Consider the following 21,862-nt stretch of genomic DNA (forward strand, 5'->3'; position numbering starts at 1 on the left):
AACGGAGGAAGAAGAAAAGTCTCTGTCTCTCCCCACAAGAAACTGGAGTCCGTCCAGTTTGTTGCACAATGAGCAGACATTGGAGAGAACGCAACTTTCAGGAGAATGTCCAGTAATTCCACAGAAGTTAAACAAGTTGGAAATAAGTCTGCTGGAACTACGGGAATCGCAGCAGAAAACAGCATTTAAGACAAAAACAACAAAAAACAATGAGCACCAACACACAATGGTGATCCTGCTGTTTTACTGACAACTGTAATGATGACGACAGTAAATACTCCTGTCTGATTGCATGCTGAAAAGTGAAAGACAAATGAGATTTGAATTGAAGATATCTCCCCCTCGATCCTCCTCTCAGCAGCACCATCCGGTCAGAAGATCAGAAGCTCATGAGCTGGAGCCAATCATGATACTGGAGCTAACGGCAGCTGACGCTGCAGCAGCACCACTATCTACTGGACAATATCGTGAACTGCAGGGACTCAGCATTTGATCTCCAGATTTGATTTCATGAACAATCTTTGTGAGTGAGCTGATATATATACACATATATTACACAAATACATGACAGCACACACGGCTCATCTTCCTTCTCATGGACCCTGGATGGTGCAGAGCTGCAGCACAGGGGCTGGATTGGTTATGTTCAACCTGAAAAGTATAATAATACTTAGAATTAGATTTGGATGAATAAGAGTCTATACAAATTCAGCCTACTGAAGATAGACCACACCATAAGATACATGCATTCTGAACTTGACATTAATTACATCTATTGATTGCCCCATAGCAAAGAAGGGAGGGAGGTGTGCATCCTGCATATGGGACACCTTTTTGCACTTTTATTTGTGACATTTCGCATGTCATGTCCAGACTGCATATTAACCTTCCTTTTTGAATACCCATTGTATTGGCTAAACAATCATTAAAACAACAATAATTGACATACATGCACCGTTTAGCAAAGCAGAGGTTAAAACACTCATAAAGGATAATGTGTGCAATACCTGGCAGTTACAGTATATTGGGACTTGGGTGACACAAGGAGACATCTGTACAGTATTCAAATACATGTGTTGGTGGAATACGGAACGGGAGCCCAAAGGAAGAGAAGGTCATACCTATCTGAGAATAGGATTTATAGAAAAAATCAAACATTATAGAACAGGATGGACTATATGCACATTAAACCAGAATAGGTATGATGAAGAAAAAAGGAATATCATCAGGACTGCCAATGGAAAATATAATATTGAGTAATTTGTTGTGAAAGGTATCAAGGAAAGTACACAATATCCTAATAAATTACCGAAGAGCAACAGGAATAATAGAGAGAATACTTATCTATGTATTCTTTGTTTATTTTTTTACGCCAGTCGAGTGCTCCACACCCCAGTCCAGTAGGTGGCGGTAATGCACCACCAAGGTGGCTTGCCGACCGCAAATAAACACCAAAGAAGAAGAACAACTGCTGCTGCTGCTGCTGATGCTGCTGCTGCTGCTCTGCGGAAGGAGTGAGTCTTGTATGAGATTAGCTCACCGACTGTGAAACACGGTGCTCTCTCCTTTGCTGCACACCCAAGTAAGTTCTTGAAACATTTAATAAACTGTCTCACGAACTGTCTTCTCCTAATGTCAGAGGGAAGAATAGGGTGACGTCAGATAATCCCTCCTCTGCTCGTGCAGAATAGTTGAGACGTAAGTGCACTAACTCTCTAGAGAGTTAGCATGCTCAACGTCTGTCTGTTAATGTTGGAGTTTGACCAGCTAACGTTAGCTAACAATGCTAACTCCCGTCAGATGAGTCATTTAACTGATACCTACTGTAATAGCACTTTAGATTAGATCAAGCAAAAGCACAATATGTATTTGCAAGAAACGAGCTGGTCCATAATTGTGGTGTTTTTGTATTTACGGTATTTAACACTCTTTAGTAAGATAACAAAATAAGGGGGATTCTCACAGCTTAATAAGCATAGCCATACAATAACAGTCTCAAAGGGTCCAAATCCACATTGTACATGAGGAACTGTGAGGTCAGAGGGTTACGTCAGCAAAATGACGTGAACATTCACATGGACATATGTAGGTTATAACCGAACATAGAAGTTCAATACTGCGCAGGAGTCTTTATCAATTAATTTACCAATTACACTCCATATAACCATTTAATATTGTCCCATTGAACACGTGCTCTGGGTGTGTTGTGTCACACAGTAATGGCAGTGTCATACTTTGACTTTGCACTTTGCAGCAGCCCTTGCTCTGGTCGTGTAAGCAGCAGATATGTGGACATTCAGGACGTTCAGCTCAGTCAAGAGTCTCTTTCTCTCAGTTCACCTCTAACACAGACTCTCAAGGAAATTACTTGGAGTAGAACCAACGCTCTCAATTCTCAAAAAGAAGATTGTTCCGTTTAAAGTTGAATCCGATTGCTAAAGGGATTTAAGTGGGTTATGCAAGGTTTGTAAGAAATGCGACAAGTTTACTAACCCTCAGGCTAATCCATTTCCACACTGAACATGGAAACAGCTCAGATGACCTTGGATTTGACCCTCTTTATGCTCCGTGAATAGTCCTATGTTGCTTTTATTCCTGCTTTAGATTTGACCTGAGACACAGAGGAGGATGTCTGCGACTATGAAACATCCTTTTCAACACATAGTGGAGCCTCTGGACCCCAACGACCCAAAGCAGCAGTTTTACAATCTTTCCAAACTTGGAGATCCCCGATATGGTAACAGCAAGTGCAGATGTGAATCCTGTTGTCAGGGTGATTGCATAGTTTGAGAGGTCACTGTCCATCTGTTCCTCAGACCGCCTGCCGTTCTCAATCCGGGTCCTCCTGGAGTCCGCGGTCAGGAACTGTGATGAGTTTCTGGTGAAGCGCTCAGATGTGGAAAGCATCCTCAACTGGAAGGAGACCCAGACTCAAACTGTGGAGGTTCCGTTCAGACCGGCTCGCGTTATCCTTCAGGACTTCACGTACGTGGATACTATTTATTTGCATTAGAATGTCCGCAAGTTGCTCCTTAGGTTTTTAGCAACAGACGAGACCCTTAACAGTAAGTACTGAACAGCAGTTTACTGTGTTTTCAGAGGGAACTCCATTCACTCCTGTGAAAACAGTTGTTTAATGAGAAGGGGAAATAAAGCCTGACGGTGTCCGAGGGATGTCATCAGGGTAATCAAGGTTTGCCCTTGAAGTCTACAAATTCATAACAGAAATCTGGCAACTTGAGCATGAAAGACATGGTTGTTTCAGTAAGAGTGTCTAAGGTTAGAATATATTAAGATCAAATAAGATAATCCTTTATTAGTCCTGCAGTGGGAAAATTACAGGATTACAGCAGCATTGTTCACAAGTGAATAAAAGATAAAATCAAGTAATATAAATAAACAGTAATAGAAAACAATAAAAAACAGTAAAGAAGAATATTTATTGAGGTGCATTATGGGATATATAGGCTGTGTATGCAGGTTGACCCATACCAAGGACTAAAAGTCAGGATATCTTGGTCTCCACTGCTTCACATTTTGAAAAAATATGTCTACAATGATATGAGCAGAGCCAAACCACCAATCAATTGATCTGCTACTAACTATGATCATGTCTGTTTTCTCTTCCTACTCTGTGCCACAGGGCTCCATCGTTGTTAAAACACATCAATGAGCCTCACTGTTGCTCTGGGTCACATGTTCCTTCATTGCCATGAACACACACACACTCACACACACACACACACACACACACACACACACACACACACACACACACACACACACACACACACACTCACTCTGAGAAAACGACAGTGACCAGCTGTTTTATGGAATGATTGAGCTTTTTAAAGATTTACATCTTCAGTGGAAACCATTGAGCAATGGACTAACCTATTGTTGTTGTTTCTTGTTTTCATTGGCTATGAAACAAAAATAATATCATCAGCCTTATCCTGTCCAGCCATTTGATGGAATGGTGCTGCCTTGAATCATGGTGTCAAGCAAAAGCCTCAAAGGCTTATAAACTCCTGAACATGTCATACTCATAGTCATAACCCGTTCATGTCACTTTATTGTTAAACACAAAGAATGAATAAGAGGATAAAGAAGCTTGTACTAATTGTGATATTGATTACTTCTAAGTTAAGTGATAATCATTGAAGTGTAGATGATGATGATGGTGGTGGTGGTGGTGGTGTGTCTCCTTGCAGTGGGGTCCCTGCTGTGGTGGACTTTGCTGCCATGCGTGATGCGGTGATGAAACTTGGCGGTGACCCAGAGAAGATTAATCCCGTTTGCCCCGCCGACCTTGTCATCGATCATTCCATCCAGGTGGACTTTAACAGGAAGTAAGAGCTCTCTCCACCATGTCACCATCACGTCATATGTTCTCTATTATTCTCCATACAGATACGACATGAACATCATCTCAGTTTGCTCCGGCGTTATCACTATAAGACAATGAGTCTCCTTTTCTACGTCGTAAACACACCGGTTCTCTCTTCCCTTTTAGGTCCGACAGCCTTCACAAAAACCAGGACTTGGAGTTTGACCGCAACCAAGAGAGATTTCAGTTCTTAAAGGTGTGAAAAGTGAACAAACCAGTGTGAAGGTAACTATGGAGAGATCTTAAACATATTGTCTGTCCTTCCCAGTGGGGCTCAAAAGCCTTCAGGAACATGCGCATCATCCCTCCTGGTTCAGGGATCGTTCACCAGGTCAACCTGGAATACCTGGCCAGAGTGGTGTTCAACCAGGATGGGTTCTTCTACCCAGATAGCCTGGTGGGCACCGACTCCCACACCACCATGATCGATGGACTGGGAGTGCTGGGCTGGGGTAAGACTCTCGTGTGTGTGTGTGTGTGTGTGTGTGTGTGTGTGTGTGTGTGTCGGTCGTATTGACACATATTCATATGCCTTTTTGACAAGAATTTGCAAAAAAAAAGAACAGAAGAAGAAGAACAGATTTTAATAAACTGATGTAGATTATTTAAAACTATATAGTAAATAAACTATATTCATGGAAACACTTATTTGTGTTTCCATGAATATTCAACCCCTTTTAAAGTGACTGACCTAATTCAACAGATGTCCAGCTAGTTGATGCCAGCAGTGTCACAGATAGTGAAATGGACATCCCCTGAGTGCAGTTGATGTGTGTCAAGTGCAAAACACCTGTGTTTGGTTTCGTCAGTATTCCTGCGACAATTGCAACATGAAGACACTAGCTGGTTAGCTGGTCAAACACTCCAAGCAACTCAGAAAAAAAGATCATTGAAAAATATAAATCAGGAGATGGTAAAAAAAAATATGTCCAACTGGATGGAGTTCAGTTAAATCCATCATTAAGAAATGGAAGTAGTATGGCACTTGTTTAAATCTGCCTCGAGCTGGCTGTCCTCACAAACTGAGAGACCCGGCCAGAAGAAGCCTGGTGAGGGAGCCACCCAGATCCAACGAGCACTCTGAAGGAGTTACAAGCTTCAGTGGCTGAGACGGGAGAGACTGTACAACAGCAACTGTTGCCGGGTTCTTCACCAGTCAAAGCGGTTTGGGAGAGTGGCAAAGAGAAAGCACTGTTAAGAAAAGCTCATATGCAATCTTGCCTAGAATTTGCCCAAAGGCATGTGGGAGAGTCCAAGTTCATTTGGAAGACAAAGCTTTTTGGCCATCAGACTATGCTATGATGCTATGTTTGGCAAACTCAAAACACAAAAAAAAAAATGACTGACCCACTGACTGACTCTGCCAGGACAAAATTTTACCGGTCACTCCCCTGCACATCCCTTCATACCTCATATTTAAATACACTTGTCACTTTCCCATTACACTTTCACATACACTTACAGTACAGTAGACTTATTTAAAATTGTTATCTGTTTGTCTGTACAGTTTATTTTATTGTAAATGTAATATGTTTCTATTTCTTGCACTGTTGTTTATTGTCGTGTGTGTGTGCACGTGAGCGTAATAAGTATTGAACGTGTCACCACTCTAAAGGTGCTATTGATATGACACTTTTATATATATGTGTGTGTGTGTATATATACATACATACATACATACATACATACATACATACATACATACATACATACATACATACACATTACCGCCGTTACTGAATCAAACTGCTGCTGGTCCACTGAAGGAGCGCTGGAAGCGGCTTCATTCAGACACTCAACTTAATGATCTACTTCATTTGATTATATTACCGCTTGGTCATGACATAAAGTTCCTGCTGAGCCGAGGCTGGATGGAGGTGTTTTTGTGGTGTTAGTCGGGGGGAAATGATCCGTCCGGTCCGGGCGGGTCACCCAAGCTGACAGGCTGATTCTCGTAGTTGCTCAATGACCACACATGTTTTGATTTCAACAGTATACACTCTTCGTTGTAATAAGAGGAACTTGATTACTTTTTAGTACTAGCAATGAGTTAATTTAGCAAAGTTAAGGATTTCAGCTGAAAGGCCGATTCTCCTTCACGCACAGACGAGAGCAGAGCGACCCTGCAGTGTATAAACAACTGATAGCGGGTTCCAAACCTCATGACGTTAGAGGCTTTACTTAGCCACAACGATTCCCCTTCCCAAAGCGCACTCTGTGCTCAATCGTCTGCACAACAAGTTAACCCCCCCCCTCACACACGCGCATAAATAACATCACACATTACCTTATGGGTATTAAATCATACTACACAAGTGCAAAATCAACTTTTAGGTTGTACTTATTAGTTATCTGCGCTCTGTGTTCCTTGGCCAGATATTATAGTCCAGTATATACGCCTTTCACTCAGGACGGGTCTTCTGGGATCCCAACTCTACTTGACAATATATCAGAGGAGCAGCAGAGGGGGGGTCCCTCTATCAGGTTGGACAGAAGTACAATAGATGTCATGTGTACAGAATGAACAACATAACAGAGTTTCAACACATTCAATGAATATGACTAATAAACAAATACATTGTCCATATAATGAGTAGTAGGCATGATGAAAAAGTTACAACTACCAAAAATAACAACAGTAGTGGATGTAATAGAATAATAATGATAATAGAAGCAGTAAGGGTATTGGCAATACTAACAGCAATGCGACTAATGATAATAGCAGTAGGTGTTGGGCAGGACCACAATCCAGATAAACAGAAGGAGCTGGGAAAGAGGCAGGACCAGCTCCAGATACAGCCACGATTCTACGATGGTGTGACAATAACCAAAAGCCGCACTGGAATTGTTCACTGATCATAAAGTTCTTTATAAGATTCGTCATCAAACCCTCAGGTGTGGGCGGGATCGAGGCAGAAGCTGTTATGCTGGGTCAGCCAATAAGCATGGTGCTCCCTGAGGTCGTGGGATACAAGCTGTCCGGGACCCCAGACAAGTTCATCACCTCTACAGATATTGTCCTTACAGTTACTAAGGTAGTCCCAATCTTTTTTACACGCTTGAACCTTTTTAACAATGTAATAATCAAAGTAAAGTGTTAAATAAGAAGTACGCAGAGATGCGTTTGATTCTTTTGGGGTAAGATCTCTGGCAGCATTCACAAGATGTCTACACTTGTTGTGTTCATCATCACAATCTGACATTTTCCTCTCAGCACCTCCGTCAGGTCGGTGTCGTGGGGAAGTTTGTGGAGTTCTTTGGCCCAGGCGTTGCTCAGCTGTCCATCGCTGACAGAGCCACCATCGCCAACATGTGTCCGGAGTACGGAGCCACGGCGGCCTTCTTCCCCGTGGATGATGTCAGCATTCAGTACCTTGAGCAGACCGGTGAGTGTGGACCTGTGGAGATACGGTGCACGGTGACAACGTGACGTCCCCAGCTACGCGTTTGAGTCAACATTAAAACCATAGGACGTATTCATCTCTCTGATTCATGACAAGAAACGTTTCCAAGGTTTGTTTCCATTTTGTTTGTATTCAGGGCGAGATGCAGAAAAGCAGGCGTACATTACAAAGTACCTGAAGGCAGTGGGCATGTTTAGAGACTACAACAATGTCTCTGAGGATCCAGATTTTACTCAGGTCAGTCTCTACATATATCTCTGCATTTTGAAGTTATACTCTGAGATTGTTGAGCCCATAAAAGAAAGGTTGACTAACAATGGCTTTTTAAAAGGTCAAATAGTGTTGATAAATGCCTAAATGACTTTGTTAAAGATGAGACAGTTTCAACTGTATGTAGTGTTTTTGTGCAGGGTGTTGAAACTCTGGACTAAACACAGAGTTAAACTCAATCAATGAAGACAGAGTCGTAGTAAGTTTCACCCATTTACTGTCACTCTTTTCCCTCCATCATGCTGGTGAAAACTGCAAACAAAGACAATACAAACATTCAGTCTACATTCTTGACATAACATTTCACAGTAGTAAATATACATTGCATATTTATACATCCACTTGCTTCCCAGTGGATGCAAGCGGATTCTGGAGCATGCGGTCCACTGTCAAATGTTACTCAACCGGAAGTAGTGAAACCGGACACCATTTCAATAGAAGTCCCATCCCGAAGTAGTGTCAGAACAGGAAAAGCATATTGCCAGTAACTATGTCTTGAAATAAACAACCATTAATAAAATAAAAATGAAATTGAAAATGCCGTAAAGGCAACACTTTACGGCATTTACTTTTCTATAAGCAGAAATGTATGAATTGCCAAATGATGACAGAGACTTATGGCATAGCACAGTGAGGGAGAGAAATGTGAAAATACCACCAGCTCATCCAGCTCAACCAGTACGTCCTGTCTCTACCTCGCTCAGGTCGTGGAGCTGGATCTGACTACAGTGGTCCCCTGCTGCAGTGGCCCCAAAAGACCTCAGGACAGAATCGCAGTGTCCGACATGAAGACAGACTTTGAAGCCTGCCTGGGATCAAAAGTAGGTACCTTTCTGGATAAATATTAAATATTCGACTCTCTTGTTCTTTGTTGCTTCTTTTTTTTAAATTTTTAATACAAATAAATTATCTGAAAGTATCATAGTACAGTAAAGTATCCTGAAAAGGATAGTTTGGCATTGTTACGAACATTGAAGTTTGTTGAGTTTCAAAACGATTCAAGCAACACTGCCTTGTTTGACTCCACGAAGGAACTCATTTCATGTTGCTCTGTGACATTTTTAGCAAGGTTTCAAGGGTTTCCAGATGGCTCCAGAGCGTCACAGCGCTGTGGTCCCCTTCCAGTTCAACGGAACAGAGTATTCATTAAGCCACGGCTCCGTGGTCATCGCTGCCATCACCAGCTGCACCAACACGAGCAACCCATCCGTCATGCTTGGAGCAGGTGGGTGTGCAGAACTTTACTTAAGGGGATTTCAGCAATATCATTCAGGGGGACGGGGTGTATGAACTCCTGACTCGTATTTGACATGGTTATTAAAGATAATATATTCATTAATATAATTAATTCATTATTAATTCATTATTAATTAAAGATACTGTGTGTATATATAATATTGCTGTTGTGGATTATTTTTCTTATTTACTGTTTTTACTGTTTATTTATATTACTTTGTGTCTCTTGTGTGCAATGCTGCTGTAATCCTGCAATTTCCCCACTGCGGGACTAATAAAGGATTATCTTATTTTATCTTATAAATTCTCTTCCTTCAGGGCTCCTTGCAAAGAAAGCAATCGAGTGTGGCCTGCGTGTGAAACCATACATAAAGACCAGCCTGTCGCCCGGCAGTGGAGTGGTCACCTACTACCTAAAGGAGAGCGGGGTTATGGACTACCTCTCTCAGCTGGGGTGAGCTGCTCAAAGTCTCCATTCAGTCAATTGTCTTAAGGTCCACTTTCTAGGTTTTTTTTTATTTATTTTTTATCCAAAAATCATTTTGTTTGCAGGTTGTTGGTATTCAAACTGTAATGACATTTTTGTATTCAACATCTTCAGTCTAAAAGTTACTACTGTTTGAAGTAATTCATTGGAATGCTTCAGCAGTTTTTGAATTATTAAGCTTTTTATTACTTATTTTTTAATGGAATCCTATGGAGAAAATCTTCAAATCCTCTTCAGGTTTAAAAGCTTACACGTTTTGCATACTTCCAGCTACAGACACCATTTCAACTTTTAAATGCTGACAAAACCTTCAAGTATCACTGTATAATTGGTATTTACAATTTTTTGCTACTCACCCTTTTATGTTTTATGCTTTTTTCATACTGTTTCTGACTTTACAATGGGTGTGTATGGCGCAGCTCAGCGCACGTGATTTCATCACTAAAGCACGGAGCAGCTTCAGACTCTTGCGAAAAAAATATTTTTATTTTGGCACTTCATTCCACAATTATCACTCTTCAGGCGTCATTTATAGATCGAAACGTAGGAAATATTTTGTTTTGTCGTAGACGTAGGTCGATGAATCCACAGATTCACACATTTGTCTGAAGCCGCCTGAACGTGAGAGGAAGTCCACCTCTCTGCTCCATGGAGCCCCATGTTAAGACTTTTTTTTACACTACAGACCCACCGTTCACATTATCTGTTTATCAAGTCATCCCTTCTCAATAAATGATATTGAAGCAATAGGAGCAAATATCTGATTTTTAGATGGAACTGTAGTCCCTTTGAAGTTATCACTATGGCAACTTTTGATGTTGGCACCATACATTTTTTCACACAGACACACATGCACACACAGACAGACAGACAGACAGACAGACACACAGACAGACAGACACAGAGACAGGCACACACATACGCAAAGGACGTCGGTTTGTCTCTTTCCCTCTCTTTCTTTCCTTCCTTCTCTCTCTCCCTCTTCTGTCTGTCTTTCTTTCTCTCTTCTGTTTCTCTTTCTACCTCTCTTAATCTCTCTTTCTTCCTCTCTCTTTCTTTACCACTCTTTCTCTCCCTCTTCTGTATGTCTTTCTCTCTCTCTTCTGTTTCTCTTTCTCTCAATCTCTCTCTTCTGTCTGTCTTTCTCGTTCTCTTTCTCCTTCTCTCTTACTCTTTTCCTGGATAGTAATTTTTTTTTGCTTCCAACTTTTCCAATTTTACATTTACATTTAAGGAATTTTAGCAGTTCAGTTCAATGCTTTTGGGCTTCAACACTTTTCAGCAGGTTGTGTCCCTTTTCTGTATTTTCAGTTATTTTCAGCTATATTCAGCTGTTTTCAGCAGTTTAAGATTTCAGCTTTCATAATCCCATTTTCGGCAGGAAATGCATTCTCTACTTTGCCTTGTGATCCAGGAGAGGGCACTCTAAACATTCACAGGTTCACTTGACCTATCATGTCCTATTGACCAACAGTACAAGTAAGATAAACTACTAATGTTCTGTTGTATGCTCCAAAAATGGAGAACACTGAGTGAACAGTCTCAACACCAAAGCAGTATGTGGAAGTCCAACAAATCAGGCCACTTCAAGTCATTTGAAACAGATTCCTTGAAAAAGTGACATCCCAAAGTTTGCCCTGTTCGATCTAGGTCATAAATCTATCTATCTATCTATCTATCTATCTATCTATCTATCTATCTATCTATCTATCTATCTATCTATCAGTGTGTATATGTATATGTATATATATGTATGTATATATATATATATATATATATATATATATATATATATATATATATATATATATATATATATACATATACACACTGATAGATAGATAGATCTATCTATCTATCAGTGTGTATATGTATATATATGTATGTATATATATATATATATGTATGTATATACACACTGATAGATAGATAGATCTATCTATCAGTGTGTATATGTGTATATATATATATATATATATATATATATATATATATACACACTGATAGATAGATAGATAGATAGATAGATAGATAGATAGATATCTATATCTCCGCCGTTATCATGTGACTAAAGTTCTTCTGGACAATTAAGCAAACAAACATCTGCTGATTGAGACAACTATTTTTTAGATGTCAGCAAATAAGTCATTGTTATATAAAAAATAAGTTTGCAGTAAAATGCTCCACTCATATCTTGGTTTGATATCAAAATTGAAGGGATTAGAAACCTCAATATCTAACATTGGGGTCAGCCTCAGCAATACCATGTTGGTCAGGTTTAAACAACAATATATGTTGCATAACTGCACTGTAAGGATTAGGGATGGGTATCGTTTGGGATTTTCCCGATACCGGTGCTAAACCGATACTTTTAAAACGATACCGGTGCCTGAACCGATACTTTTTTATGTTTCTTCAAATTAAACAATATATTAACCTTTTAAAGTATACTATAAATATAAATAAATACATACCAAACACTTGTCTTCAAATTGCAGCTTTGAACCTTTTAACTTCAAACTATAAACAATATATATTTAAAAAAAAGAACAGACACTACCATCAGGTGGCCTGATTGGACCGTGTGCAACAGAAGTCAGACACTGTTGGATTCTACAAACTGCTGCTTTACTGGACTACACGTCATCATTAATATCAACTGGAGAGATTTGTTCCAGAAAGCTGAGGACAGACGTTCAAAAGCTCGTGCTCGTGTCTGCAGCGATCTCTGTGTGAGCGCTGGGAGCCCCGAGCCCCGCTCTGCATGCAGGCGGTCAACAGAGAGCGGAGGAGTGCGCTCTGATCCGCGCTATTTTAATAGTATCGATACATCAAAATCCTATCTTTTTTTTTTAACGTGCGGGTACGGCGCTACCTTTTTATATACCGTGCAACATTACAGAGTAGTGTAGAAAAAAAAGTATTTGAATCGGCTCAGGCACCGGAAGGAAGCACCGAAATCTGCGTTGCTTTTCGGTCCGGTAGGTACCACACGTGTTGGAACCGGTGCCATATTCGCACCGGTTCTCGGTACCCAACCCTAGTAAGGATGGACGTCACACTTTCTATATATGTATCATATGATATATTACATCTTCTGGAAATTCAATTGAGACACTCTAGAGATCCAATTTAGGATTTTTGCCTTGATGTGATTAACTTCATTTGTATAAAGTATCTGTCAATCCAATATGGCAGTCCTGCTCTCTGATTTACAACATGTGCTTCAGTGGCCGAATGCACACAGACACATTGAAGAGTGTTTGAGTAGTGAGGGGGAGATAAAATGCTCTCTGAAGGCACTGAAATGAAGAAATTGTGCTCGAAATAGTTGTTTCATTTTGAAGCATTTGGCGACAATTGCTGGAGTGTCTTTAATGTTGCATTTGTATGCAATTATTCAATCAAAGATCGTGATAAAACCCAGTTGAGTTGTCACTATTTATCATTTAATTAGTAGAGGCTTTAACTGACCACAGAATTCACAGCTCTGTTGTTTTTGAGGGACATGTTAAAATCCAGTAAGCCAGTGACACAAGTGTGACACAACAGGCCTCATCCATGGGGGTCATGGGATTTTTGGCACGGTGAACTGACGTTAGAATGAAGCTCTGAGAAGATAACGTGCTCACCTTGTAAACAATCCTTTTGTCTCTCCTGTTAGCTTTGAGGTCGTTGGCTACGGCTGCATGACCTGTATAGGAAACAGTGGGCCGCTCCCTGAGCCGGTGGTGGAGGCCGTGACACAGGTACCAAGAGGCTGTTTCCACATCCCATCTGTACATGTAACGTTCCAAGCACAGTAGCTCTTTTCCTTCCTCATATGTCTTCTTTTTCTCTTTCTTTGTTTTCTCTTGCTGTTACTTTATTCTACCTCCGTAGATAAACACTAATACGATTACATAAAGGAGTTTCTACCATGTGGTGGTACTTACATCATTTGGAGGTTGATTACATTGATTTGTGTTCCAGGGAGATCTGGTTGCTGCAGGAGTCCTTTCAGGAAACAGAAACTTTGAAGGGAGGGTCCACCCCAACACCAGAGCGAACTACCTGGCTTCCCCACCGCTCGTCATCGCCTACGCAATTGCCGGCACTGTGAGGATCGACTTTGAGAGCGAACCCATTGGTGAGTCGTTGTGTTTTGAGAGTAACTACTACGTCGTGAGAAAACAAACGTCGTTTCAGCGGTTAAGCACATTCTGCATTAGGGCTGCACAATTAATCAAATTTTAATCGCGATCACTATTTTGGCTGCCACAATTAAATGAGCATGATCGTCAGCGATATTGGCGTTTGAAATGCGTGCTCTGCTACATATCAAATCAAGCACTTCCTCAACTAACAGTCAGCCAACCACCAGGGGAGAACGAGATGGGAGGTGTCATGCGCGCGCACCGCAGCGCCAGCCTAAAAAAAAAGTTCTGTCTGCAGTCGTATCAGTAGAAGAGTAGGGAGACAGACAACAGAACAGAGAGCAGAGTGTCACGGTGTCGTGTGAAAGGTAAATCAAATGTCAGGAGCAGAAGGCGAGCCGTTGTCTAGAAGTTTTTGTGATTTAGGGCAAGTGATGTTAACCAAGAACAAATCATGTGCACAGAGTGCGTTAGAGTTGTGTCTGTGCCGCATAGCAATACAGCTAACTTGTTCAACCACCTGAAACATCACCACAAACCACAGTACGACGAATGCATTCAGGCTAAAGCTAACGTTACCTCACTGAATCTCCGTCCATGTCCAACGTCAACCCAGAAACCATAACAGCGACCCTGCATAGCGCGACAGCGTATCCATCCATCTCCCAAAGACACACTTAAATAACGGATGCAATCACATTTCATCTGGCCAAAGACATGTGTCCAATAAATACTGTGAGCATTGAAGGCTTCAGACACTAGACAAGAGATACATGATCCCCTCGCGCAATTATTTCTCCAAACAGGCATTACCTGCACTGTATGAAACACGTCGGGGGGGAAATACAAAGGGATGTCGAGTATTTTGCAACTACGACTGACCTGATGGCATATTTCTTTTTAGTTAGCCCTTTATTTTTAAACATTTTATTTATATTTTGCTTTAGGTGAATAAGAACCGTATAAGTTTTATTTTGATGCAAAGACGTGTACATTAGCTGGAATGTAGCACAACATGGAAGTGAAAACAGTGCTCTGTTGATTAAATTATGGGTAAAAAGTGTTGATACTATTTTATTTATACTTTCCTTCTACGAGATGCACTGTGATAAGGACCAGTCTGATGCAAATATTTGTATATTAGCCAGAATGTAGCACAACAATGGAAGTGGAAGCAGTTTTCTTGTTCATTTAAACGTGAAAGCGCATTAAAAAGATGTTGTGCCTAAAATTAATGAATAATCGTGATCGCAATATTGATCAAAATAATCGTGATTATGATTTTGGCCATAATCGTGCAGCCCTAGTCTGAATTGCATGGTGGGTAATGCCAGGTTTTGTCGAGGAAGAAGGATGCATGTAATAAGATAGATAACCCTGTATCTGCTGCATCTATTTTGACTAGGGCTGGCCAAGTTAATGCATTATAAATGCGTTAACGTAGCAATCCATTAACATCGACAATGATTTTATCATGCATTAACAGCCGCATTAGGAGGGGCTTAACACTGGCACGCACAGGTACTGCACTTTTAAATGGACATTTTCATTTTAAATCTCTCCCAAAGCAAAGCTATTTGTAATCACTGCAAACTGTAATTGTCTTATCACTGGAGTACTAAGAGCCTGACGTACCTTAAGGCGTTACACAGCACTGATGCAGCCAACCAGCGTCCTTAGAACTGCAACGAATGACGGCGCGTATGAGCATCCCTCAAGACGCGCCGTCGTCAGGAGAATACACAAGTTGTATGAAACGGAGCGGACTACGTTACAACGTGCACCAACTGTTGCTCTCACTGAGACTACTGGACATTGCTGTAACCACAGTTATCTCAGAGTTACAGTTTGTAGCGTACCCCTCCGACAGATGGTCTTGCACTTTGATGGTTTTTAAATGTGTTTTATTTATTCCAAAACCAACGTAAGAACTTGTGCCTCTTCGGGGGAGTGCTAATACCGTTCCATTCAAAATTGACCGTAAAGACCGTAGCTTTAGCCGTTAAACGGCGCACTATGCAACTTCCGTTTCAACTCTGTTTTTCGCCTTCAAAATAAAAGCACCTTATCTCAAAACAGGAAACCAGATACATTTTGCTCACGACAGGAAAAAAAACATGCAACAAAGTTGATCGACAAACCGTTTCTAACTTTAGACTACATTGAGTTACTTACAGTAAGAACAGTTGTGGGCCTTCAAACACAGTCCAGGAAGTGCTGCTGAATTAGAACAGCAACAAACTCAACATGGACAAAGAAGGAGTTGCTTGTCCCTCTAACAGGGACCCTTACTACTGAACAGACTGTGTTTGTTGTTCCCTGATAAAAGACAAATGTTTCTTCTGGTACGTGTTCAGAAAAAAAGAAAACAGATTTATATACTGTTGTTAACTTGCTGTTGCTCCGTGAGTGCCTGTTATATTGTTCTGATAACATTACTTTAAAATAAAAGCGTGCAATACACTAGTTTTTCATTCATTATTGAATTTTGCGTTTTAAGGTTTGTTTCCCCCTCTGGCAGTAAGAGTAATTACACAAACACTGTCTACAGGTGTGTATGCCTGCAGGTGAGCTCCCTACATCTCCCAGGAGCGCTTTCTTCAAGGCACATGTTTAAAGGTGTTGACTAACTACAGACCTATCTCTAACCTTCCCTTCCTCTCTAAGATACTGGAGAAAGTAGTCGCAAACCAACTGTGTGACTTTCTACATAACAATAGTTTATTTGAGGACTTTCAGTCAGGATTTAGAAAGCATCATAGCACTGAGACAGCACTGGTGACAATTACTAATGACCTTCTAGTGAGCTTTGTGCTGCATTCAACACCATTGACCATGACCAGTCAATTGGTATTCAAACCTTTTAAGCTCGACAGACCCCCATGGGGCTCTGCATCTCTTCCCCCCCGTGTTCTAGTAGTCGTAGGAACCCCAAATGAGTTATAACACTTGTGTTATTTTATATGATTTTTTTTCAGAATTTCTTTGCGGGAAAAATATATATTTAAAAAAAAAAAACGTTTATACCATATTTTGATCATTACTATGAACATCCAGCATGATATACCCAGATTCCCCAAAAATGCCTCCTTGAGCGGTCCCCGAGTTTTTCAAACTGTATGGTTCAGGGCTTAACAACAGCCCAAAAAACTCCATCACAAAGAAGGCCCAGCAGAGGATGTTCTTCCTGAGGCAGCTGAAGAAATTCAACCTGCCAAAGAAAATGATGGTGCAATTCTACACTGCCATCGTTGAGTCCATCATCTGCTCCTCCATCACCGTCTGGCATGCTGCAGCCAATGCCAAGGGCAGGCTGCAGCGCATCATCTGCTCTGCTGAGGTGGTGATTGGCTGCAATCTGCCGTCCCTCCAGGACTTGTTCGCTTCCAGGACTCTGAAGCGAGCAAGAAAGATCGTAGCTGACCCCTCTCACCCTGGACACAAACTGTTTGAGTCCCTCCCCTCTGGCAGGAGGTTGAGGTCCATCAGGACCAAGACCTCACGCCACACCAACAGTTTTTTCCCGTCAGCAGTCGGGCTCATCAACAGAGCCCGGGTCCCCCACTGACTGTCTCTGTCACCCCCAGGACTATTTTTCTTTCTTTTCTTTATTCTTACCGGTCACTCCCCTGCACACTTCATATTTAAACACTCATGTCACTTAACATACACTTACATTAACGTTATCTGTTTGTCTGAGCACTTTATCTTATGCTTAATTTAATACCCATTGCACTGTTGTCGTCGTTGATTGTTGTTTGTCTCGTCTAACGTCTCATGTCCTTGTTTGTGTAAACATTCCTGGCAAATAAACGGTTTCGGATTTGGATTCTTGAGGCCCAGCTGAGGTCCTCTTCATCCATGGCTGCCTGTGAAAGTTTCTGTGGATGCAGCCATGAATCCTCTGAAGCCAACCTCCACTGGCAGAATCTGCTCTTTCCACCCACTTTGTTTGGCATCTGTGGCCAGCTCGTGTGTATCCTCCCTGACTCATGGTTGTTTTTGTAGGAAGAGAAGATGTATTGGATGTTCGCTGTTCAGCAAAGTGGATAGATTAGGTTTTTGTTCGAGATCCTGGCAGTGATGGAGACCTCATGTACAGCCAGTGGCCACGACAACCGTGGGAGCAAACCAGACTGTACACTCCAGAGTTTGAGATTTCCTGGCAGCAAAGGTTTGTCAATGGTCTGAAGGCCATGCAGGTTTCTTCTCTCAGCTGCTTGGTTTGCATTACTGAGATGTGTATCATACCAGCTTCTCACACAGTAGGAATTGGTTTACCGTGTACTTCTGGTCTACTGGTCTCATAGACTTGCTTGGATGAGCTGCAGACCCATACATCAAGTTGTATCCTATTTATCAGGCCTGAAGAGAGGCTGCCTTAACTCTTTTTTTTATTTTTTTTTGTAATTTTTATGGTTGGAAATTACATTTGATAAGAACTTTTCAGGTGTGATTTCATTCTTTTTGCGCTCATATTTGTCTTTGAAAAACAAATGTGGTTTCACTCTTGTCCTGTCTCCTCTGTAGCCATTAACTCTGAAGGCAAAGAGATTTTCCTGAGGGACATCTGGCCCACACGGGATGAGATCCAGGCTGTGGAGAGGACGTTTGTCATCCCATCAATGTTCAAAGAAGTCTATGAGAAGATTGAGGTAGTGTAACCTTTAGTCGGTTGGCAGCCAAGCATCGCTGCAGTGTAATGTAGATGTGTGGTTGCCATGAATCTGACTGTTGTGTTGTTGCAGAAAGTAAATGAACGTTGGAACTCTCTGGTTGCTCCAACTGACAAGCTGTATACCTGGGACCCCAAATCGACCTACATCAAGTCCCCACCATTCTTCGATGGTTTGGTAAATATACACATTAAAACCTCTTCCCAAACTCACGCAACTACCATAATTACTTAAGTCCAAAGCTGCAATTATTGAAATACTAGAAATGTTATTTTCCTTTAATGTGCTCATGATGACCGAGAGCATAACATTTTTTAAACTAGTGCCGGAATGGCAATGAAAATGAAAACTCCGAAACATTTTTGTTTATTCCAATTAACTCCTTTTCTACAGTGGACCAAAAGTGTGGAAACCAGGAAATGTAAAATATGTTCTTATGCTCTTTCTAATGAGCTGGTAAGGGCTGTTGGCCGCCCCCGGACTTCCATACCTCTGCTGTTACTGATAGATGGATGGTTGTACTTTATTGATCCCAAATTGGGAAATGATTGTGTTACAGCAGCAGGTTATTAAAGCGTTTCACAGGAACTGTAAATATTAATATCAACACTAGAAGATAGATGAAGATATATTATAATACACTATAAATATACCAAACTTGATGAGACACTACTACAACTATTATTGTTTTTGGCAATGGCTTTACTGTGTGCTGCGTCATGTGCTCTTTATTCAGACTAGGAAGCTGCAGCCACCCAAGTCCATCCATGACGCCTATGTGCTGCTGAACCTGGGAGACTCGGTCACCACCGACCACATTTCCCCTGCAGGGAACATCGCCAGGAGCAGCCCTGCAGCACGCTACCTCACCAACAGAGGGTGAGCGACCACACAGCAGACCGACATGTGACTTTTCTCTCTCGGTTAATTTGTAGGAGTCCTGTGAGTCTGCAGGGACGTCAGACTTTAAATATGCCCCGATTTAAGATTGAAACGCTCACTTCAGTTGGTTTAATGTCCTGCCTGAGATCAATTGTGTTGTGCCTATCCATAAAAGCTCTCTGCTTCACCATGTTTGTGCTTTGACAGTTTGAGCCCTCGGGACTACAACTCCTATGGCTCACGACGAGGTAACGACGCCGTCATGGCCAGAGGGACATTTGCCAACATCCGCCTCTTTAACAAGTTCATGAACAAGCAGGCGCCACAAACCATTCACCTGCCAACCGGAGAGACGGTCAGCATGAAACACCTCACTATATATATATAACCTCTAACGATTGTCATGTAGATGTCATCTTTGTATCTTTACGTCAACGGTCTCAGTGTAACATGCAGGGAAACTTCTACATGCTGCTTGTGCTTAAGCTTTATGTGGCCTCACATCGTGGAGGCGAGATGGACTATTACATTTGGACTAACACTTGCATATTTGTCCCTGTTTGTCCAGCTGGATGTGTTTGATGCTGCAGAGAGATACCAGCAGTCCGGCGTCCCTCTGCTGGTTCTAGCAGGGAAGGAGTACGGCTCGGGCAGCTCCAGAGACTGGGCAGCCAAGGGCCCCTTCCTCCTGGTGAGTATCATGTTTTTGTAATCTGTGGAAGAAAATGAATATTCATATGTTGTAAATGATAGGAAGTGAGACTTGAATGATGGATTTTGTTCTTTGATAAAGAACCCCAACAACATACGGTCAACTTATCTTTTTCCCGAGCGTTGATACACATCTCATTGGATGCAATTTGAATTCAGTCAGTTAGAAAACTTGTTACCATGGAGATAAATAATCATCACTGAGATTAAAATAGTGGGTGGGAGTTTCTGACAGCATTGTTAAAAAGTCAAAAGTTATTAAAATGTCTTAAAATTAGTTTCACAACAGTCTTGCATCATTTCTTTTGAGTGCTATCGGCAGTGCTGTTACTGTGAATGTGTGTGTGGTGTGCTGTCCGTGACCTAAACATGGAATGCTTGTGAGTGGATTGTGCTGCAGGAAGCTGTTTCCATCAGCAGCGTCACACCTGGAGCAAACACTGTCACTACTGCAACAACAACTTCAATTCCATAAATGAATATATTTTTTCATTGATGAATCAATCATTCCATTTTATGCCACTGGTCTGATGCAGGATTAATTTGAATAATTATATCATCTGGAATATTGTCACATACTGCATAAATAAATAATAAATAATGATCCGGCTGTTTGTCCCTTCTGGTTTTCCATTATGCTTTCATAGTTTAGTTATGATCGTGAAACAACTGCATTCTATGTTGTGTAAAAAAAAGAACTGGAAGAAACCCTGAATATAGCTGTATTTCATACTGGGGGGACAATTTGCCAGTCAAGGGACCTTTTGAGAGAATAGGAGTAAATGCAGTTGTCATGGGGCTGGCTTAGTTATCGTCACGTGACTGTTAAGTATGCAACTGTGATCATGTGATGAGTGAAAAAGTGTTTCAAAGGGTCAAGAATGAACTCTGTGCTTGTGTTTTTAGGGCATTAAGGCAGTGGTGGCAGAGAGCTATGAGCGGATCCACCGCAGTAACCTGGTGGGGATGGGAGTGATTCCTCTGGAGTATCTAGCAGGAGACACTGCGGACAGCCTGGGACTGACCGGCCGAGAGCGCTACACCATCCTCATGCCCGAGCAGCTCACGCCCAGGATGGTAGTGGATGTCAAGGTTTGTTAGAGACCCTTTCCTGTACAACAGAAACATAACTGCACTTTTGAGGGGATGTGATGCATGATGCTGTCCATCTCTGCCTTCGCAGCTTGACACGGGGAAAACCTTCCAGGTGAGGATGAGATTTGACACCGACGTGGAGCTGGCGTATTTCCACCACGGGGGCATCCTCAACTACATGATCCGCAAGATGTCCGAAAACTAACACGCTATGTGCAGCAACACCAGTCATTTTCTACTTGTCAGCCACAGTCCAACATGTGAGTTCAGGGGTCGGTTGACAGAAGAATAGCATCGCAAAAAATAAACCAATCATTGTCCATGTTTGGTGTAAAGAGCTGATGAAGCCAAACAACACAACAGTCACCACCATGTTCTCTTTTCTGAAAATGCTGCTACTTCTTTTAGTTTTTAGACCTGGGAGAAATTAATATAAATAAATATATATATATATATATATTCAAGATATACAAATGAATATGACGTTGATTTTGAGAGTCAGCTCAGCCTCAGCTGCTCTCTGAGGGGATGAAGGGTTCTGTCCGGGTTTCAGAGAGCGAAGACGAGTCTTATCT

The 21,862-nt window shown here is 41.5% G+C and overlaps 1 protein-coding gene across 1 annotated transcript; it reads left to right on the forward strand.

Annotated features, from left to right (window-relative positions):
* Window positions 1-2,628: 2,628 nt before the first annotated feature.
* aco1 (aconitase 1, soluble) lies at window positions 2,629-21,581 on the forward strand (the record flags this gene model as incomplete). The annotated part of the gene is made up of 20 exons (XM_079215621.1): window positions 2,629-2,737; window positions 2,817-2,985; window positions 4,215-4,352; window positions 4,517-4,586; window positions 4,659-4,842; window positions 7,286-7,425; window positions 7,605-7,776; window positions 7,931-8,031; window positions 8,769-8,885; window positions 9,130-9,289; window positions 9,619-9,754; window positions 13,452-13,536; window positions 13,760-13,916; window positions 18,454-18,578; window positions 18,672-18,776; window positions 19,336-19,478; window positions 19,689-19,836; window positions 20,050-20,172; window positions 21,099-21,284; window positions 21,376-21,581. 20 exons carry the CDS (start codon window positions 2,629-2,631, stop codon window positions 21,490-21,492), a joined length of 2,685 nt encoding a protein of 894 aa, XP_079071747.1. The 3' UTR covers window positions 21,493-21,581.
* Window positions 21,582-21,862: the final 281 nt, after the last annotated feature.

This window comes from Taurulus bubalis (genome assembly GCF_910589615.1).
Source record: "Taurulus bubalis genome assembly, chromosome: 3".
Lineage (NCBI taxonomy): Eukaryota > Metazoa > Chordata > Actinopteri > Perciformes > Cottidae > Taurulus > Taurulus bubalis.